We start from the raw sequence: 23,051 nt of genomic DNA, 5'->3' as shown, positions 1-23,051 counted from the left end.
ATTCCTATTTGGGTGGTGGAATGGTAGAATGAATGGCTGTTGGTTAAAAAGAATGTGAAAGAATGGACTTGGGGATGGGGTTTTATGGAAGGTCCAGCTGCCCTGATGACATGTGATCAGTGGCGTTAATTCTACTGGAATTAAATGACTTTAAATGCTGTTGGATCCAGCGGTGAACACTGCATTTTTTTTCAGTCCTGATTATATTATCATTCAGTTTATTTTAGTCCTGGTTATCATTCAGTTTTTTTTTTTTTTGATCCTGATTATATTAAAGAGAAGAATCTTGAATGCCTCTCTAATAACAGATGGTTTCTCATCATAACAAAGAGAACAGTAGGCAGGCCCAGGTTTTTCTGTCAGTAACAATATTATTTAGAATTTAATAACTTTATTCTGTTATTAGTATTTATTTTTTGTGGATACCACCTACTGATTACAAAGTGACACTTGTTTTCCATTTGTGACAGTGATACATAAACTTCCCTTTGAAATACATTTCTTTGTGTAAATAATAGTAAGGTGACTTAAAGAAAAACACTAAATAATAGGATGGGTACATGAGGACTTGGCAGAGATGGCGATGCTCCTGTGGAAATGGCTGCTTGAAAAATGCTCTGAACTTTCCAGTGATCACTCATGCTTCTCTCTGGCTTTGGTATTTATTGGTTAGTTCCGGGGATGCATTTGAGCAGACACATTGCTCTGGTGTCTTGGGGATTCTTTTATTCCAGTACAGATTTGGAAGGGAGGAAGAGTGGACAGGTGTCCTGACTCTGCTGTTTTAAACTGGAATTCTGTCTGGCTGTCTTTTTGGTTTCATTGCTTCTTTGGACTCTGCACACCTTTTAGACCTGACGTTTGGGATTTAAATGGGACTTTCCCTCCTCTCCAGCCAGCCGGTTTTCTCAGCACCAGTGCTTGGAAGTGCTCAGCAGCTTTGAGTCCATCATCTACTCACAAAATGTGCTGAATGGCCACATAGAAGCCCAGACTGCAAGCTTCAGCTTGGTTCTCTTATACTTTTTCATCGGATAGGAATGGGACAGGTCCCTTATATCATCAGAGCTTGTGTTTTGTCTGCCATGTTTTCCCTGATAGACCACCATAATCTATATTAAAAATCTGTAGAAGCATGCAGCCCCCTCCTGTTGATCTTGTCAGATGTCCTGTGCATGTCTTTGTAGCTCTGTCAGCCTTGCTGTGGCAAAGGGCATCCTTTGCTTGGTCTTTGCCTACCTGGAACCATCCCTGGCTTGCCGTAGGCTGAACTGGCAGCACTTTCACTGCACATGGCCTGACGGCTCAGTCCCCGTGTAAATCAGATTGTTGATAGATGTCCATCTCTCTGATGCTTCTCTAAGCCGAAGTTAGGGACAGGAAGGCCACACAGGTCTCTGTGTGTGTGGTGGGGAGGGGTTGGGGAAGAGAGTTGTTTGCCAGCACTTTAAAATGGGGGTATTCTCACAGAAGCGCACATTTCTTCTTTCCTGGGGTGGATGACAGGGCGACATTAGGGAGGAACAGTTACATTCCAGCAACTTGCTGACCATGCGCTGGACTTGCTGTGGACTTCCCCTTTTGCTCTGATGATGCCTGGCCTCCTCTGGCACTGAGATTTACAACATATTTTCTTGTCAGTAACCATATGTTTCCATATTTTAAAATTATATATTTTTTTCCTGATGATTTATTGCACAAGTTCAGAGCTTTCTATGGACTTCCTGATTTCTTTTTTTCAGAGTTGCGCCTACTGTTGAACAATTTATCCCACATTTATATGTAATATTCATAATTTTCTTACCCCCTTGGCTTTTAAAGTTATTTCATTATTATAATTATATGTCTTGTCTAATTAGCACTTTTAACAATTACTGCTGTTTTGCGTTTAATGAGAAGGTTAATGTTGGTATAAAATCTCCCTGAGGAGTGTCCAACACGGTGGACTAGTGTCCAGCACGGTGGCAGGACCAAAATACAAATGTAGGTACCTATGCCCTAGTCGGGGCCTTGCAGATTTGAAGTGCTTTTCTCGGTGTGCAAGCCTCCTCAACACTGTTTCAGAGCTTCCTTTTTAAATTTTGATGCCCCTCCCATTCATACAAAATATTTATTTATTTATTTATTTATTTATTTATTTATTTATTTATTTTAAAGAGAGTGAGAGAGGAGAGAGAGAGAGAGAGAGAGAGAGAGAGAATTTTTTTAATATTTATTTTTTAGTTCTCGGTGGACACAACATCTTTGTTGGTATGTGGTACTGAGGATCGAACCCGGGCCGCACGCATGCCAGGCGAGCGTGCTACCGCTTGAGCCACATCCCCAGCCCCCATACAAAATATTTAGATTAGAACACATTTTTGTATCTAGAAGTCAAACTCGTCTTCCTGACTTTTCTTTTTTTTCTTGGAGACTTCTTAGCACTTTCTTCTGATTATCTTCCTGATACTTTATAACCACTGGTACAATAACAAGTGTCTGTTGGCCACCTTCCTGAGCCAGGCCCTCTGCCCAGTTATGTGGGGAACCTGCCTGAGGAATGGTCAGTGTGCAGGTGCCCAGTGTCATTGAGTTCTCCCCAGGGCATTAGGGACAGGAGGCAATTCATGGGTGGCTTTCAGCGTTTTACTTCTAACACTGTAAGGGAAATGGGTATAGCAAAGACAAATGGGGACTTTTGACCCTGGGCAGTCTTACTGAGGTCCTTGTGGAGATGGCCACCAGAGGGCACAGGTTCTTCCCTAGAGTGGTCAGTGGAGGTGAGTTCTATGAGGTTTCTTCTTGGAAGTGAATTGTGATGGAAGTAGAAGGTGACCCACACAAGATGTGGCTTACTGCATTTTTGATTTAGTTCTTTTTTGATGAAAAGCTTTTAAGAAAGTCACTTCATGAGATGCCATATCACCCCATTCCTGTGAGAACCCTGAGAAGCTCACCAAGTAGTTAACCAGTCAGAGTCAGGGAGACCAGCACTGTGGTAGGATATGTGGCCCCTTCTCTCAAGGGTGTGAACCACACTGGGTTTCTGTCTGTGTTTTACATGCCAGACTCATGGGGTGGGCAGAGTTGCTGGGTTGCTGCCCTCACCGTGTTTTCAGCTAGAATGCTTCTTTAACAGCCCACATGACTGAGCTTTGCAGAACCTGTGGTTAGTGTCTTCAGGACCCAGAAGATGAGCCTTTTATTCAGGTAACTATCACATAACCAAATTTGCAGTTTTTTACTAGCTTCTGGTACATTAATATTGTTGAGCAATTAACAGAAACCACCATAATTTACCCACCACACAGAGAACCCAGTACTCATTAAGCAGTTCCTCCTGCACCTGCCCACCATTAATCTGTTTTCTGTTTGTGTGGATTTTAAAATTTTGGGTGTTTCATACGCATGGAATCTGCAGTGAGTTAGCATAATGTTCTCAAGGTTCATCCACATAGCACACTTCATTTACTCATTCCTTTGTTGGTGGACATTAGGTTGTTTCCACTTTTTGCCAATCATAATAACGCTGCTTTAAACATTTGTGTATAGCTTTTTGTTTGAATACCTGTTTTAGTTCTCTTGGGCATACAACTAGGAGAGGAATTGCTACAAAAATGCATTTTAAATATTAACATGGTATATAAAGTTTTATTTTCTTGTTATATATTAGGGAAAACTTTGTTTCTTGCCATCAGGCAGAACTGGGTTCAATACCAGCCCCTCTGCTAACGAGTTATGATGTTGGCCAAGTCACTGAATCTTTATAGCCTCTTTGCTTTCCTAGGTGGGTTGGTGATCCTGCCTCCACACTACTCCAAGGACTCACCAAGGTGGTTTACCTGGAAAATGCTCTTAGCCTTCACATCTCCTGTAGTCACTGTTTTACGATAACTCGGTCCCCTAAGCCTGATTGTTATTCACCGCCACAAAGAATTGGCTGTGTACTTTGGTCACAAAAGAGAAATAAGAGATGAATGACCCAAAAGGAAATCTTTGGTGTTTTATGTTATCTTTGCTATAGATGCTTTGCACTTTTAGATTGATTTATTATCTGTTATTCTTAAAATTTTTGGCATCGCTATTTTTGAAGGTAGAAGGAACTCTTGCAGAAAAGTGACTTTTTTTTAACCTCCTGTGTATGTGTGACCCACTTCCTGACTGCACTTACAGACAGGAAGATTGCTAGTGACTTGCCCTATCTCAACACATTAGAATTTAATGAACCTTTTTCCTCAATTAGTAACTAGTTGAAAAACAGATGTGTGTATAGAGTTAAAATCTCCCATGAGTAGATCAGAAATTACCACTGTTAATGTTTTGATAGCTGCTTTAAAAAGCTTATATTTATGTAATATTTTTAAAAAAGTATTATATGATAATACCACTAGAAATATTGTTTTAGGAACATCTTTGCTAGGCATGAAATATTTGCCTACATCCTATTTCTTAACATTGAATATTATTCCATTTTAAGATAGAACATAATTTATCCATTTTCATATTGGATATTCAGGTTGTTTCTAGTCTTTTCACCATTATAGACAATGCTGTGATGAACATCTTTATAGAAAAATCTTTGTGTATGTCCATGATAATTACTTTAGGCTAAATTTCTAGACATAGATTTTCTTGAATCAGTATGTATGCATGTTTAAAAAAATTTTTTTATGGGATTGAAGCCAGAGATGCTTAACCACCAAGCCATGTCCCCAGTCCTTTTTATTTTTTATTTTGAGACAGGTTCTCGGTAAGTTGCTTAGGGCCTTGCTAAGTTGCTGAGGTTGGTCTTGAACTTGCAATCCTTCTGGCTCAGCCTCCAGAGTTGCTGGTATATAGGTGTATGCCATTATGCACGGTATGTTTAAAATTTTTGATAAGTTCCTCATTTAAAAAGTACCCACCACTCTGTGCTGCCCCCTTCCCAGACTGTAATGTTTTTATATTTCCGTTCAAAATGGTGGCCTGTGTAACAAAAGCAAGCACAATTTTGACTAAAGGATACAAATAAGCTGGCCTTGGCAAGAGCAGTTTGGGTAATGGGAGAAGGAGGTGTAAACGGGCCTGTGGTGGGAATCTTTTTTTTTTTTTTTTAAAGAGAGAGAGAGGAGAGAGAGAGAGAGAGAGAATTTTTAATACTTTTTTTTAGCTCTCGGCGGACACAACATCTTTGTTGGTATGTGGTGCTGAGGATCGAACCCGGGCCGCACGCATGCCAGGCGAGCGCGCTACTGCTTGAGCCACATCCCCAGCCCCTGTGGTGGGAATCTTGATCCATTATTTTTCCTTTTTTTTCTGATTTTGGTATAATCATAATGTTGGCTTCATAAAATGATTTGGGAAGTGTTGAGAAAGTGCTTGTGGGCTGGGGATATAGCTCAGAGTGCTTGCCTTGCATTCAAAAGGCCCTGGGTTCAATCCCCAGCACCACAAAAATAAACAAATAAACAAACAAATAAAATAAAAAAAAAAGAAAGTGCTTGTGTAGAATTGTTATTCTTTTCTGTTAAATGCTTGATAGAGTTCTCCAGTGATGCCATCAATCTTGGAGTTTTCTTTGAAGACTTTTTAAACTATGAATTCAGTTTTATAATGTCTATAGGACTGTTTAAATTAGTCATTTATTCATGAGTGAGCTTTGGTAGATTGTGTCTTCCAAGGAATTTATTTTATCCACAATGTCAAATTTTTGAGCTTGAATTTGTTCCTAGTATTCCCTCTAATCCTTTAAAATTTATTTTAGTTATGATATATAAAATTTACCATTTTAACAATTTTTAAAGTATGTAGTGACATTATATAGGTTCTTGTTATTTTGAAAGATTATACTTATAATGTTTCTGAGCTCTGTAGTGATGTTGGTAATTGAGTCTTCTCTCTTCTTTTCAGTCTTGTAAGAAGTTTATCAAAATTTATTGATTTCTCTCAAAGAGCCAGCTCTTTAGTTTCACTAATTTTTCTCTTACTATATTCTGATTTTTCTGTTTCATTGATTTCTGTTCTTATTATTTCATTCTGTCTGCTTGCTTATGGATTAATTTGTTCTTTTTCTAATTTTTAAATGATTGCAACTTACATTATTATTTGAGGTTATTTTTTCTACCTATTATAAGCATTTAGTGAGTGAGATAAGCTTCCCTGTAAGCACTATTTTGATTGAAGTCCACAAATTTTGACTGTACTTTCATTTTGCATTCTATTTAAAAAATACTCTAATTTCCCTTGCAACTTCCTTTTTGACCCAGATATTATTTAGAAATGTGCTATGGAGTATTCACATAGTTGGAGGATTTTTCCATCAATCTCTATTGGTTTAGCTTGATTCTGTTGTGGTCAGGGAACATGCTTTGTATAAGTTCACATTACATTGGTTGAGGTATCCTTTATGGTCCAGTAGGTGGCCAGTGTTGGTAGATATACCGTGTGCATTTGAAAAAAAGTGTAACTTGCTGTTGTTGGGTGGAGTGTTATATGGTTAAGTTGGTTAATGGTGTTTTTTAGGTCTTCTGTATTCTTATATGTTGTATGAGTCAGCTTGGGTGCCATAACAAAACACCACAAAGTAGCTTAAAATAATAGAAATTAATTTTCTCACAGTTCTGGAGCTGAAGTCCAATGTACAGGAGTTGGCAGGCCTCTCTGGAGGCCTCTCTGGAGGCCTCTGCGCTTGGCTTGCAGACATCTGTCCTCACATGGCCTTTCCTCCGTGAGCACATATTCCTGGTGTCTCATCCTCTCATAAGGACATCTATCAGACTGGATTAGGGCCTCATCTGTGTCCCCCTCACTAAACCTTAAACACTGCTACGAGGACGCTTTCCAAGTACAGTCACACTGGTGGGGTTAAGGCTTCAGCATGTGAATTTTAGGTGGACACATTCAGTTCATAATGGTGATTTTTCTATGTATATTGTCGGTTACTGAGAGAGGAATGTTGAAGCTTCCATCTGTATTTGTGGATTTATCTGTTTCTTATTTCAGTTTTATCAGGTTTTTTTGTTTGTTTTTAAGAATACTTTTTGTGTGTGTGCTGGGGGTGAGGGGTCAAACCCAGGGACTCACGGATGCTAAGGCAAGTGTTCTACCTCAGTTTTATATCCTCAGCCCAGTTTTATCAGTTTTCATGTGTTTTGAAGTCTTCTCTTGGCTCTCAAATTCTGTAATTCACTGTGTACCTCTATCCAGTGTTTTAATTATTAAAAATTTAAACATACAGAAAAGTTGAAAAGACCCACCACCTAGATTCTACAATTAACTTATTTATTTATTTATTTATTTATTAATATTTATTTTTTAGTTGTAATTGGACACAATACCTTTATTTCACTTATTTATTTTTATATGGTGCTTAGGATCGAACCCAGAGTCCCGCACGTGCAAGGCAAGTGCGCTACCACTGTGCCACAACCCAGCCCCTACAATGAACATTTCACTGATTTAGTTACCAAATATCATCCCTCTATTTGTTTGATAAGTCCAACTTACTTTTTGATGCATTTCAAAATAAGTTATAGTTGTAACTTTCTCTCAAGTGTGTATTAAGTAGAATTGTTTAGTTTTTTTTAAAGTAATTTTTTCAAAAAGTAGCATACAGAGATCTCTAGTTGATCAATAAATCCTGCTGTCCTTAGTAATACTGCTCATCCTGTGATGTGAGGCTTCCAGGATGTTTTTATGTTGTTGCTTTTCACATGAGTGTTAGGGATCTGATTTTTCACTCTTCTTCATTTTTTAAAAAAATTTTTAGATGTTGATGGACCTTTATTTCATTCATTTATTTGTATGTGGTACTTAGAATCAAACCCAATGCCTCATACATGCTAGGCAAGTGCTTTACCACTGAGCCACATCCCCAGACCCCTGATTTTTTCACTCTTCTTAAGAGGAGGTTTTAAAGGTAGTTATCAGATTTATGAGATCTATTTTTGGGGTTTGTTTAATTCTAGACAGAATTAAAATGGTTGTATAAATGGGATTAGTTAATAATTCAGTAAGTATTTATTTTTAGTTTTTTTTTCTTACAGTATTGGGGTTGAACCCAGGCCCTTGAGCATGTTAGATGGGTGCTCTACAACTGAGCTACATCTGCAGCCCTTTTGGATCTTGTTTTATTTTTGAACAAGGTTTTTGCCAAGTTGCTCAAGCTGACTTTGCACTTGTGATGCTCCTGCTTCAGCCTCTCCAGCCTACAGGTGTGCACCACCACACCTAGCTAGTTTTAACTTTTAATTGTGGCAAAATATACATAATAAACCATTTTGAAGCATACAGTTCAGTAGTAAGTACAGTCCTTTTGTGCAGTCTCTACTCTTTTCAACTTACAGAACTGTAACTCTGTACATAAAGTGATAACTCCCTCATTCCTTGTTCCTGGCTGCTTTGGACAGCCACAGTTCTACTTTGTTTTTATGAATTTCACCACTGCAGGCACCTCATATAAATGGAGTCGTGTCATATTTGCCTTTCTGTGACAGGTTTATTTCACTGAGCACGCTGTCCTCAAGGCTCATCCACATGTGGTGTGGGTCAGGATTACCTTGCTTTTTAAGGCTGATTTGATTTCTACTGTATGTGTGAGTGCAGCCTATTATCTGTTTATCCATCCCTCTGTCAATGGACACTAGCTGTTTATCACGTTCCCGACTAAACACTCAGGTCACTCCAGGTGAACTGGTTGGCATGAAATAATCACAGAGACAGAGAAATACCTTTTTCTTTGGATTCTGTGATGGCTCCTCTGACCTTAGGGGTCCATGGAAAGAGAGAGAGGAGCACACGTGCTGAACCCTTTTATTGAGGAGAAGACTTTCAAATGAGGCAAGGGGTAGGATATGGGTGAGTATAGCTCAACTGCTCTGGGTGCCACCTACTCCTAGGGCCACACCTTGTTATCCAAACAAGGAAAAGCTTGAGTCACTTAGTCATGGCACTACTGTGCCAGACTACAGTGATCTTCAGATGCCCGTGGTGCATCAGGACTTAAAGCTGCATGCATTTGGAATGGCTCCCCACAGCTGCTCCCACCTGTAAGTTCCTGAGCAGTCCTACAGCCACTTGCCTACCACTTGGTAAACACGCGTTGATGGGCTTTAGTAGCTGGGTCCTGTCAAGGTCAGAGGGCTGCTGAGGCAGTGAACACACCACACTAAGCTGCTGCCTTCTAGAAGCTTACGTCCCAGTGGTACTGAAGGTTGGGAAGATGGACAGTAAGCAAAGGGACACATTTCTCTGATTCTTAAATGCAGGATTTTTACATTCTGATGTAAATTGGGATGTGCCTTATAATTGATGACATCTTTAAAATATACTTGGTTGTGTTTCCTTTTTAGTGTAACCAAATTTTATGGTGTATCTTACAGTCAGCTTGAATTAAGTTGGTGTTATTCTTAAGCCTTCTGTTAAGTCAGGACACACAGGGAGGACACAAATAAGGTGACATTTGAGCTCAGCACCTGTTTAGCTCTGATGACATTTTTTTCATAGCAGGATTTTATCCCGATAGAGGCAGTGTGTTGATAGATTTTCTGGCACAAACTCCTTGCCTGCTTGTGGGCTGGTGATGGTTTGCAGACTGGTTCATTGAATGGCACTGGTAGAGCCTGGGCAGGTGGATATGGGAGCATTTTGCAAGATGGGCCCAGATTTGCAGGTGTGGTGCAAACAACATCACAATGACCCAGAAGGGACCATCTCTATACTTGGCAAGTTGCTCATTGGTGTGACTCATAATTTCTCTACTTTTTCCTAATTTTCAGCAAATCCTGCCTGCTGTACCTTCAAAACACACCCTAATTCTGACATCTTTCTGCATCTCCATCCCGAGATGCATCTACAGTTATCTCCTACTTACATTATCAGAGCAGCCTACTGACTGGTCTTCCTTTTTTCTACTCTTCCTTCCTGTAATCTCTTCTCAATTTAGCAACTGAAGTGATCATGCAACATTATTGTTCTGATGGTGTTATGCCTGTACTTAAATTCTTCTACTTAAAGCATCGTGGACTGGAGGCAGAGCTCATTGGTGGAGTGCTAGCTTAGTATGCATGAGGCCCTGGGTTCAGTCCATAGTACTGGGGTGGGGGGCAGGGAGAGAAGAAAAAAAGGAAGGAAGGAAGGGAGGGAGGGAGGGAGGGGACAAAACAATGTAACATCCCATCACCCTTAGAGGAAAAGCTAACAACCCTGTGACAGCCTCCCGGGCGCTACATTCTTTGCTCCCACACTTCTTTGAACTCATCCTGCTCTCAACCAACTGGTGGCCTTGCTGCATATTGAGTATGTTCCTTCCTCTCAGCATTTGGACTTGCTTTTCCCTCTGCTGGGAATGGTGTTCCCCCAGCTGTCTGCAAAGCCCACTTCTGAGGGCTCAGCTCAAGTCTCAGCTTATCAGAAGGCTTTCCCCTAACTGCCCTACCTGAAAAGATGCCCCTGTTCCCCTCTAGCACTCTTACCCTGAAAGCAGGAGGGGCTAAGTTATGCTACAGTAACAAACAACTCCAGAGTGTCAAGAACAAGGTTTGCTCCTCACCAATGCCACGTTTCCACTGTGGACACCAGGGATGGGGTTGGGGGAGGATCTCCCCTACATGGTTTTTAGCTCTGGGATCAGGCTGTTATCCCAGCGAGGAAAAGCCGTGTGGTGCTACCATCTTGAGCCATCTTGAGTGCTGGCAGAGGGGAAGAGAATGTGTGATTCACCAGTGGCATGAGATAAGCGGGGACCAGACTTCCTAGAGAGAAGCAGTAGAGTGGCCTGGGAGTGTGAGACTCCATCATGAGTTTGCAGGGAAGGCTTTGGTTCAGCGGTGACTTTGTCCAGGCATGTTGAGTCACTCAGGAGTGGCAAGGAGGAGACAGGAATGACCATGGAGCCCAAGTGGAAGAAGGAAGTATGATCTTGCTGACCCCTCCAGGTGCGCCTGCAGCAGCCCTGCTCCCTCTCTGTCAGAATGAGGAGGAGTCTCCCCAGGGAGGGCAACCTGCTCTCCTGGGGTGCCTCTGTGGCGTGGTTGGTGGGAGCCATTTGACCACTATTTATTTATTCTTTCATTTTCTCTTGTGGCTATTTTGAGGCAGGTTCTCTTTTGGCAGGTGAGGAAACTGAGGCTCCCGTTGTACACAGTACAGTTTTGGTTGTCATGCACTTGGCCATGGTGCCCTCCTGTATGCCTTGTGAAATTTTAGACCCATGGTGCCTTAATGAAGAGAAAGTGCTGCCCCTTTCTCGTAGCTCCAGTTTAGAAGTGTGCAGGACCTTGCCAGAGAGGAAACAGTTGGGCTATTCTGAAACAAGCAGGAACCACACAGTGTCAACTGTAACTGTAAATCCACCCCCAGAGAATTTCTTATGAATAAGTTTAAAGTGTGCTGACAGAATCTGAGAGTGTCCCCATGAGTGATGCTTCTGTGGTCTCGCCTGTGGGTGATATGCATTTCTTCTGGGCCAGGGATGGGAGAAGGGGAAGGTGTGGTTCTTCTGGCAGATGGGAGAAGGGGAAGGTGTGTGGTCTCCCTTCAGGACTCTTGAAAGCAGCTGGGGAGGCAAACTACATGGAACCAAGTGGGAAGGCAGGATGCAAAAGTACTTGGGCTGTAATTGTTCACCAGCCAGTGGAGGAAGGTGGAGGAAAGTAGAGACATAGCTGTAATCTGAAGGCTGCATGTAAGGGAGCATTTGTGCTGGGAAGGTGTGGATAGTATTTGAGATGTTAAATCCAGAGAACATTTTCCAAAAGCACTGAAACAGAAACCTCTTGTGTTCAGGAGGTAGTGAGATGGGTAGTTTGGTTCCAGTAAAGGTTCCACAGACCCACCAATAGAGGTCATGCAGGTGGGCCCAGAGTGTGAAGTCTGGGGAATAAGTTCAGGGGCTTGTCATCCTGTCTTGGAGCTAGCAGAAAAGTGACGATGTTGAAGTGATGTTTTAGGAAGAAGATCCATATGCATGCATGCACTCAGTTCTCGCCCAAGGGGTAGTATGGGACCATGAAAATGACCATAGGCTGTTTTAATAATAGTGGGAAAAATTTAGATAGTTTCATGACCTTTAAAAAAATTTATTGAAATAATGTCTTTTTAAACTTTAAAAATTTCTTAAAATATATAGAGAAATGAGAAATAGTAAAACTAATATCTAGTGCCTTGTAACTTGTTAAAAATATTTGACATTGAGAATAAGTATTTTCTTTTCTTTTCTTTTTTTTTAAAGAGAGAGTGAGGGGGGCGGAGAGAGAGAGAGAATTTTTAAATATTTGTCTTTTAGTTCTCGGCGGACACAACATCTTTGTTGGTATGTGGTGCTGAGGATCGAACCCGGATCGCACGCACGCCAGGCGAGCGCGCTACCGCTTGAGCCACATCCCCAGCCCCAAGTATTTTCTTTGTAAGAAATATATCAAGTAGTTTGAACAGAGTTGGCTGCCTTCTTGCATAATCTATGATTTATTTATTTATATCTTGTGAATTGCCATTACCTTTTGATTTGGCTGAGTTTCTAGTATTTTAATCTGTTTTTAGTGTCATGAAATATCTCTTAAGAGTCTTTAATAGGAAGATTTTTTTTCCCTAGCATTATTTCTTCTGGGGTATCTTAGTCTCTCTCTCTCTTTTAAATTCACAGTCACTGTATTAGTCTCCCATTGTTGTTATAACAAATTATCACAAACTCAGACTGCTTTTAGGATAAGGAAAAGTGACACAGGCTCTCTTGGAAAATCAGCTTGAGTCTTGTATTCACAGTGCAAAACTCAGGAAGCCACTATAATCAGCAGTGTTAACACTGTAACCTCTTTCTACTTTTTTGAAAACAAATGTCTTTGTATGTGAGTCTCCTGATTGACTTGGTGGAAACAGTGTATTTCTTTTCACTTCAGTACCAGATTTCTGAAAGTGTTCTGTGGAGGTAGCTGGCTGTTGACTTGTTTCAGTCTCAGATAAAAGCCAACTGAGAGTGAAGCCCCTCCAGTGAATTCTTCTTGTTTTCCAGTGGCCTTTAGTCACTTACTTCTGCAGGTGGATGCTTTAATAAGAACTAAATATCAAAGTTTCTGGACTTGTCTTCATTCTGATTCAGAAGATCAAGTCGACTTCTCTTGCTCTAGATCTACATGGTTTTTAAAATCTTAGGAGCAATCATCCTGAATGTGATTTCTTTTTCCCCAGACAAGGCACCTCTGTCTAAGAGTCTTTTGCTGGTCCCCAGTGCCCTGTCCCTTCTGCTGGCCCTCCTACTGCCTCACTGTCAGAAGTTCTTTGTGTATGACCTCCACGCAGTCAAGAATGACTTCCAGGTGAGTGCTGTTCATCGCCCTCTAGCCTCTGGCTGAGAGAAGGGTTTTTTTTTTTTTTTTTTCCCTTCCATATTTGTCTTTTCTTTCTATTTATTAGTACTTTAAAGCCCCCAAATTTGTAAGAAATATTATTTATTATTAATATTCCATTAATAAGTTCATTTTCCAGTTATATTTATTGATACTCTCAAGTAAAGCAGATTATAATGAAAAAGTTGCATTATTTCCTTTTGCAGGACACATTTGTTTCAATGAAACTTTTCACTTGTGGGAGGGCAATTTATAATTTTAAGGGTATTTTTAAAACAATGTTTATATTATATATATATATACACACACACACACACACACACACATATTTGTGTATATGTCAGGATATTCAACATTTTCCAAAATTTGCTTGAGTTTGAATATTTGATTAGTTGTGTTTCAGCTGCAACACATTGTGAATTCATGATTATTTTTATGATTTTAGTTAAACCAAATAGGGAAATTGTTGTTTTTGTTTTCTAGAAGAGCAGGACTCTGTGACTATCAAGATTTATGTACTGAGCTCATTGAAAATGTTGGCGTCCATTTCTTGTCTGAGTTGGAGTGTTGGTACACATTGTGCTGTATAACCTGCTTTCTTTGGTTAATACTTGGTTCATTTTCTAGTTATATTTATTGATACTCTCAAGCAAAGCAGATTATAATGAAAAAGTATTTTTTTGAAGTATAAAATTCATTGTATTTTCAGTTTGGTCTGGAAGAATGATTGACTTATGAATTAGTAGTAGAGAGAGAAGGGGCTTTTGCTTCAGGAAGCCATACGGACTTCAGACCCTCAGGAGAACCGTGCAGCAGGAGGTGCTGGAGACTACACAGGCTTGTATAGGAGGAGTCCTGAGGGGCAGTTGATAAAAGACTTTGTTTGTAGGTTCTGAATCTCCCAGATTTTGGCATTTGAGGCTGAGGATACTCTTTTTGTTTTCCTTTAGGTCTTTGTTGAGTCCAAGCCAGCGATCAGTCTTTAAAGGGTGGTCATCTTCATAATAATACGTAATAGTTTATCTCACACCAGGTCTCAAGTTTTCATGTCCTTGAGCATGGTTGCAAAACAAATCATTTAAAACTGTAGCTGCCAGTTTATTTGCCATTAACCAAAGGAAAACAAAACAAATGGTGTTATACAATCACAATTTGTTGCATTTTAGTAATTATAAAGTCTTAAATTTCTTTAATCCCTAGATTCTCCTCATGGCTCTCAGGACTTGAGTACACTACTTTCTCTACAGTGTTAAATGTGGGGAGAGAGGATTGGAGTTTCTGTCATTGTCTTTGAATTTGCTGTTGGCAGAGATGATGTCATCATTATTTTACATCTGTAAAGTACTTGACAGTTTCTGAAGCCCTCTGTATAACACTGTCTGATTTGATCTTATGGGTGGTAGTGTATGCTGGCCTGAAGTTTCAGTGATTCTAGTGCAATCATGAAGTTTCGGAGGGAGAAAAGAATGAGTTAGGAAATGCCTTTTGTGATGTGTGTGTGCCTGTGGTGGTCATTCCTGCCTCCTCGTGGTGACTTATCTCCTTGAACTCAGATGTAGACTTACAGCAGGTGAAATGAACTCTCAGGGACTTCCATGAGCTAGTTCGTGCCCTAAGATTTTGGAGTACACTGTTGACAGAGATGCCTGGTGTCTTGCTTGGAGAAGAGACAGAGGCGAACTGTTCTGACAGTTGATGTAGTTAGTTTTCTCATTGTGTTGTTGTTATTTCAGTTGGCAAGAGAAGAGGTTATATGGCTTTAGAAAGTAAAATACTTCCTCTGTGCCTCTTCTTCTTGATCTTAAAATAGGGATAATATTACCAATGTTCATGGCAGCCTTATTCACAGTAGCCAAGGTGGAAACAAGCCAATGCCATCAACAGAAAAACGAATAAGGAAGATGTGGTATGTACAGAGAATGGAATTTTATTCAGCAATAAAAAAGAATGAGATTCTAATTCATGTTTTAACATGAACCTTGAAGACATTATGCAAAATGAAGCAATTAAGTCAGACACAAAAGGACAAATACTGTAAGATTCCAATTAAATGAGGTATCCAAAATAGGCAAATTTGTAGACAGAAAGTGCAACAGAAGTTATCAGGGGGTGATGGTGGGAGAACAGGGGATTAATGTTTAATAGATGCTGCATTTCTGTCTGGGATATTGAAAGCATTCTGGAAATGGATAATGGTGATTGTTGTACAATATTATGAATCTTCTTAACTCCATTGAATTATACACTTAAAAATAGTTACAATGGTAAATTTTATGTCGATTTTACCACAATAAAAATTCAAAGAAAAGATAGGGTAAATTTGTTTTACCTATCTTGAAAGGTAATTGTGAAGGGGGAAAAAAAGATCAGAATGTTTTCAAATGTCATTAGGATTATCTTTAAAAATCTGGAAAATGTTTAATATTCAAAATAGATATTTGTGTAGCTCTTTTTAAATATATTTCCTTAAATGTTTTTCACCCAACCACAAGTTGATTTTAAAAAACTGATATTTCCAAACCTACTAATATTTAGCAGTTCTGACAAATTGCTTTGTAAATAGTTGCTATGAAGTAGTTGGGTTGTCAAAATTAAGCTCAGAAATTTATATTTCAAGTTTATACCTAAATTGTTATCTGCCACTTTATTTTATTTAGTAGCTTAAAATGAACATTAGTTAGCCTTTCATTTCAGCTCATATACGTAATTTTTAAAAATCTTATTTAAACACAGTCCTAAATTTTATTACAGGAAGTCTTCTGTTGTCTTAATTCGAATACATTTTCTTATTAGTAAGCAAACAAAAAAAATTCCCCTTAAGTACCCTTTTTGCTGTTGGAATTTTGAGTATCACAGAATTGAATTCATTTATTAAAGTTACACACACTTACTTTTTCTTTTGTAATGCATCATGATTTTGCTTAAAGTAGTGTATACAAACGAGCACTATAAAGTAAATAATAAATTTGCTAAGCCAGAGACCCAAATAAATTTTACTTTTATTCATTGTTCTTTTTTTAAATCCCTATCTAGATTTGGAGGTTGATATGTGGAAGAGTAATTTGCCTTGATTTAAAAGATACTTTCTGCAGTAGTCTGCTTATTTATAATTTTAGGATATTTGAAAGAAGATATGGAAGCAGAAAATTTGCAGTAAGTTTTATGCATTTTGCCTTTGCTACTTAGGTTCTAGAAAAACATTTTGTTTTCTTTTTTTTCCTTGTTTTAAATAGGTTTTATTTTGTTAAACTTGGTTTATTATTTACAATTATCTTTTTAAGTACATGATCCTGTATCTGATTTGGGGCACAGACATTAACCAAAGAAAAAATGTAAATTTAAGACAATAGCATAATAAAATGATGATGATAGTAATGATAATAGACAATATTAGGTGTGAGCAGGTAATAATTTTAACTAGGATTTTGCTTTAATAAAATTTTAATCACTTGTATTCTTTTTAAAAATTTATTTATTTATTTGATACTGGAGGGGCCCTTTACCACTGAGCCAAATCCCTAGCCCTTTTTAAATTTTTATTTATTACCCTTTTAAAATTTGTATTTATTTATTCATTTATTTTTTGGGGTACTGGAGAGTAAACTCAGGGGCACTTGACCACTGAACAATATCTCCAGCCCTATTTTGTGTTTTATTTAGAGAGAGGGTCTCACTGAGTTACTTAGGGCCTTGCTAAATTGCTGAGGCTGGCTTTGATCTTGAAATCCTCCTGCCTTAGCCTTCTCAGCCACTGGGATTACAGGCATGTGCCACAGTGCCTGGCTTAATTTATTTTTATTTTTAAAATTTTTGGTACCAGGGATTGAACCCAGGGGCACTCAACCCCAGAGCCACATCCTTAGCCCTTTTTAAAAAATATTTTGTTTTGAGACAGGGTCTTGCTAAGTTGCTTAGGGCCTCACTAAGTTGCTGAGACTGACTTTGAACTGCAGTCCTCCTGCCTCAGCCTCCTGAGCAGCCTTTTTATTAATTTTTTGAGACAAGTTTTTGCTAAATTACTCAGGCACTCATTCAGGTGCTGAAGTCTTGAGCTTATGATTCTCCTGCCTTAGGTTCCCAAGTTGCTGAGATAGGCATGTGCCAGCATCGTCACTTCTATTTTTAATGGTTTTTGTGTTCTCTATTAAAAATATGTCTTGCTCTAAATATCATTTTTCAACATATTTAGAAATAGGGAAGTTAATGCATTTGAACAATATGGTTTTACTGTCCAGTTTTAAAAAGTCTGCTGTAATAAAACAATATTTAAAGAATATAATATATACATGTATTAATCAGTATATTCTGATTATATTATTACATATATATGTAAAGTTTGTTGTAGTAAGAATATTTTTAAAATATACATACAAGACGCCATACTAAAAGCCAAAATGGCTGCCCCGAGGAAGCCCGTACCGCGTAGCTAGTAAGGGTTGGGGAACAAGCTTCAGCGGGAAAGGGGGAGGGGGACCCTAGGAAGACCCGTCGCAGGACCATCATCCCCCGAGCCGCACAGGTTCCAATGACAGCCATCCCTTGCTATAACTTTTAAACTGTATTTGGAAAAACACTGGCCAGGAAAAAAAATGATAAAATTTTTCCTTATGGTGAATAAACAAGGCCAGACCCGACTTTCTAAGTACTATGAGCATGTGGAGATTAATAAGCGAACACTTCTGGAAACAGAAGTCATAAAGAGTTGTCTCTCTCGATCCAATGAACAGTGCTCTTTTATTGAATATAAGGATTTTAAGCTGATATATCGGCAATATGCAGCTCTCTTCATTGTGGTTGGAGTTAATGACACTGAGAATGAGATGGCTATTTATGAATTCATCCACAATTTTGTGGAAGTTTTAGACGAGTACTTCAGCCGAGTGAGTGAACTAGATGTATCCTTTTTCAATACTGTTTTCCACAGTATTTGGCAAAGCAGAAGTGCCATGGGGCAGGAAAACGGTTCAACAGATTCCAGAATGTCTGTCATCAGCAACTGACAGGACAGCCAGAGGTGCAGGTGTTTCACATAATCCTACCGCAGCCTTTTTTACAATTTTTTTTAAGACTCTTTTTTTCCCCCAGACAGGGCTATGTTATGGCATTTGTTAATAATAACTATTATATAGTAACTTCTTTTAAGCACATGGAATAGGCTTGTTCAAAATGAATATAACAGCCAGAAGGGGCTTCATCTTCAGAGAGAGAGAATGGGTTTTCAGAAATGTAGGTATAAATCTCTAGAAATCCCCTCATGGTCAGAAGAAGGCCTTCAGGGTTGATAAACTAGAGGGTTAAGGAAATTGCCTGGCTTGTATTCCTTTTATAGCAGATAAAGTTCTCCTTTTCTTTCTTTGAAAACAAAAATGCTCAAGGACCCCCAAGAACAAATATTGCTTAGAATACTATAGACCTACAGATTTTGGCAGAAACCCACTAGGCTTTGTGTGAGTGCTCTAGAGGAATATTGACTTTTTTAAAAAATATTTTTTTTAGTTGGTTGATGGGCCTTTATTTTATTCATATGTGGTGCTGAGAATTGAACCCAGTGTCTGACACATGCAAGGCAAGCACTCTACCACTGAGCCATAACCCCTACCCAGGAATATTGACTTTTAATTTAATTTAATTTTTCTTCAAAAAATCTGAAAAGGGATAAATAAGTCCTTTGAAAATCCATCAAGCTTGAATCTAAAATAGTAACATTAATTGTGATAAATATCTACTAAAATATATTTAGTACATAACAAATATATATTAATTATAACTAATGTTTATGTGTATACATACATTCATGTTTGTCTCTATATATAAATTAGACACCTATGCCAAAAAAAAATATACATACATATGTATATTAATCTGTTAGAGCTGATTCTAACTAAATAAATGTTAATTTATTTTTAGGTACCTTCTCTAATGTTTTTTCCTGTTTTATTTTTTAGTCCTTTTTGCTAGGTTGCTGGATTTTGTCAGCCTTGTTTGACTTTCTCCTTGTTGAAGCTATGCAGTATTCATTTGGTATCACTGTGGCCAGTAATTTGCCTTCTGGATTGTAAGTAGTTCTTAGAGATTGGCTTAATTTAGAACTCTTAAATCTTACGGAAAGCATTATTGTTCATGAAAGTCACTAAGTGAATATTTTAAAACTTTAAATATAGTAAAATTAATTTTATATGTAAAAGTAAATCCAGAGTATATGTATCTATTCACCATGTTCTTGAAACAGTCAGTTTTATATTAACTCTTCTTTTGAACTCTGACATTCTGTGTTTTAGAGAATTTTTAATGAATTTGCTATTCAACTTCTGAAGATGGAATTTGTTTTGTATTTTTATAATTTTTTATCTTTGTAATTTTATACATTAATTAAACCCAAAAGTAGAAAATTTATTTAGATTAGGAAACAAATTTGTAGAAAGTTAAGTTTCTAAAGAAATCTCTTTAGGCTGATATTGTTTGAATACTTTCACCAAAGATAAAACAAAGTAAGTACATAGATCACAATTTGTGCCCAGCCTGCAGTGACCAACCTGACTCAGTGTGTAGAGGCTTCCACATTATGTGGATTTTTCAAAAATGAAAACTGTGTTTTACTGTATACAGTTAATAGTTGCTAGGAGTAGAGTTGATAGCACATATAAGTTGTCTTAAAGCATCACTTAATTAAGTATAGGAGACTGGATTTGAAAGATGAGATGGTTTGAAAGATACTGGATGTATAAATTCTGTGTCTTGTTTTACTTTTAAATATCGAGTTTGAGAATGATCAGGCCACTGCACATATCTGGATTCAAATCCACTTTGGATCCCTATTGTCAAATGTAATTAGTGTTCCAATGGCTTTCACACTTATATTGTTGGTTTTTACAGTGTGGTTTCCCCTCATGGGATTTACACAATTGTTGGCATGAATATCCATGAATATTGACCTATAGCTGTTTTAATGATGTCTGAATAATATTTAAGAGGAGATGGACTGAGTTCTGTGTGATGATGATCATGTAGTTTTTGTTAAGTGCCACGGGTTGTGTTGGAATCAGTCTGAGAAGTTTGTTGTTCTGTCCCTGTGAACCCAGAGTCCTCTCGGGATGGTGTCCAGGTTAACTCAGGAAAGAGCCAGCCAAGTTGAGTCTGCCGTTCTCCCCAGGTGTTTCTCACCCAGGCCAATTCTTTTTGTTTTTCTGTGAAGCCTGCTGAATTTTGGAAGGACATATGTGTGTCGTGTGTGTGTGTGTGTGTGTGTGTGTGTGTGTGTGTGTGTTAGAATAAGTCTTGGGGATGAAGAACAACACAGTTATTAATTCTCTTACATTTTCCCCTTGTCTGAGGACATTTTTTTTTTCTACTACACATACAGTTGGGTGACAGTAGAACCTTCATATTCATTTAGTTTATTATGAAAAGTCTGATTCAATTTTAAAGTTGGCGGGAATTTTCTTTACTCTTAAGAGAGAACTATTTAAATCTGTACTGAGAGTTCCAACCGTGAATAAATTAAAAAATGATAGTATCCCCTTTGAAAAATAGTGTGAATGCTAATTCAGCTATCTTCTCTTTCAAGTCACAGAACATTATATAAAGTAATGAAAAGTAAATCATTACTTTAATAAATAAACTTTGGATTTTGTAAAAATATCTTTTATTGGTAATGGCAAAGCTTCAAAAATTCAAGAGAGGAAACTACTCTTTAAGTCAGCGTGCCTTACATTTGCATTATAACATCTTTTTCTTTTCCCATCAATGCCAAATCCATCTGCACTCTCTACAGTTCTTCACTTTCTACTTACTTCTTTCTTAATCTCACTGCTATTAAAACTTATAAAGTCCCAAGAAACCACCTGATTTCTGAAGCCATCGGTCATCCTGTTTGGCCTTTTAGTAGCACTTTAAATGCTTTTTAACAACTCTCTTCAGTTTGTGAAACCAACCACCTGCTCCTAGTTACCATCTGTGGCTCTTCTCCAGCTCACTCCCTGAGGCTTCTTTGGACTGTTTCACCCACTGCCAGGACTTCAGCCTGTTTGTTTTCCAGCCCTCCGTTTCCAGGGTGCACTACTTTCCTGATCTGTCAGAGTCTTAATTCCTAGAGACTTCTAGACTCAAAGAAAACTCCTCATGTTCTGAAACTCTCCTTCCTTTGAGTCTCCTTTCTCTCTCCCATTGTCCCCTCCTCCTGCTGTCCTTACTTTAATTACTGGCTTTCCATGTATTCAGTCTTCCAAGCTGGGAGTCTTTCCCTTTCCCCTCAATGGGACGGAGCTCCAAGTGCATGTAATCCAGAGTCCTCAGTAGCACACTCATTCTTCCCCTTTTTTTCTATTTCTCTTATTTCTACTTAATACCAGTCTAAACTCTTTTCTTGCCTGAGTTTTTACAGAAAAACTCTAACTAGCCCCCTGTCAATTTCAAACCTTCTCATACGGAGCAGTCACAAGTTGTATTTCTAAAATATGGGCTTGATCGTGCTAGACCTTGTCTTTAAAACCTTTAAAGCTCTGTTTCCTTCAGAACAAAGTTCATGCTCCTCCAGGATGCCATCAGGGCAACTGGAGTAGCAGGAATGGCATGGGCTTTGCCATCACAGGTTCGAGATTCCATCTGTGCCACTGATGGGTTGTGTGAAAAATCTTAAGCAGGTGGCTTCTTTCAAGTTCCCTTTCTGAGCTGTTTATAAAGGGCTATCATGGGTCAGTTGGAGGCACTCTGTTCTTCACAGGGAGTAGAGAGAATTAAGCAAACTCTTACTGAGTTCCTTGCAGCATGTTTGGTTTTCCTTTTCTTTAGGACCACCATCTCTGTCAGGCCTCTCCCCCATCAGTCATTTATCTTTCTTACCATACTGTGTACAGTATTTGTAGTCTTATGCCTACCTGGCTTTCTTTGGTAAGATTAATTGCCCTTTTAGGTGTATTATAACAAATGTATTAATATTCTTATTAGTATTTATTACATTTATTATCTTAATGTTATTATATCATAGTATTTTTTTGTCATTGTCTGTATCTTCTATGCTACCTACTAGTTGTTGGAGGGAGAACTAGGCTTTACTTTATGTGTTAACTTCCTTACACTCAGTAACATTGAAAGGGTAATCTTGATTATAGTGAGCACTAGTCAGACTATAGGATAAGGTCACTGAACTCTATATAGACCTGTCTATCTTGTGCTTTGCATAGAAATTGTACCTGACACATGATAGATGCTCATGACTGTTATTTCAATTCAGGAAATATAACTGTTGTTCGCAAACTAAAGAAGCTCTATCACTAGACCTAGCTTATAGGAAAAGACATAACTTATGTGTAACTTTTCTTATAAGCTATGTCTAGTAACCCATGCTGGCCACACATCTGTCCTTACATGCTTACTGTTTTTTAATTGTTAGTGGATGTAACATTGTTTTCCAGAATCAAACCCCTCTAGAATAGTGGAATTTTGAATTTTTATATACTGTGTTTAAACGTGTGTAATTACACTGTATACATGGTCCTAGCCTGTAATCCAGTCGCTCAGAAAGCTGAGGCAGAAGTATCACAAGTTCAAAGCCAGCCTCAGCAATTTAGCGAGGCCCTAAGCAACTTAGCAAAAACCTGTCTCAAAATAAAAAAATAAAAAGGGCTAGGCTGAGGATGTGGCTCAGTACTTAAGGGCCGCTGGATCCAATCCCCAGTACCAAAAAAAAAAAGTACTTACCATGCTAAATAAATTTTCATTAACTATTTTAGATTACCTATAAGTTTATTGTGACAA

General features: G+C 38.4%; 2 protein-coding genes across 3 annotated transcripts in view; both read left to right on the top strand.

Annotated features, from left to right (window-relative positions):
• UBAC2 (UBA domain containing 2) overlaps window positions 1-23,051 on the top strand; it is a 159,494-nt gene that overhangs the window by 14,094 nt on the left and 122,349 nt on the right. For both annotated transcript variants that reach the window (XM_081281050.1, XM_081281049.1), the window contains exons 2-4: window positions 13,141-13,268; window positions 16,332-16,451; window positions 19,244-19,353. In XM_081281050.1, the coding sequence (XP_081137176.1) occupies window positions 13,141-13,268; window positions 16,332-16,451; window positions 19,244-19,353 (358 nt within the window). The remainder of the gene's footprint in view (window positions 1-13,140; window positions 13,269-16,331; window positions 16,452-19,243; window positions 19,354-23,051) is intronic.
• Window positions 17,677-18,591, top strand: LOC308649924 (AP-4 complex subunit sigma-1-like). Its single transcript, XM_081295836.1, has one exon. The coding sequence runs from the start codon at window positions 17,888-17,890 to the stop codon at window positions 18,296-18,298; it is 411 nt and encodes a 136-aa protein (XP_081151962.1). The 5' UTR covers window positions 17,677-17,887; the 3' UTR covers window positions 18,299-18,591.

The sequence above is a fragment of the Spermophilus citellus genome, assembly GCF_964194105.1.
Source record: "Spermophilus citellus genome assembly, chromosome: 1".
Lineage (NCBI taxonomy): Eukaryota > Metazoa > Chordata > Mammalia > Rodentia > Sciuridae > Spermophilus > Spermophilus citellus.
Note: the sequence above shows the minus strand (reverse complement) of the source record. Positions and strands in the feature narration are given on the sequence as shown.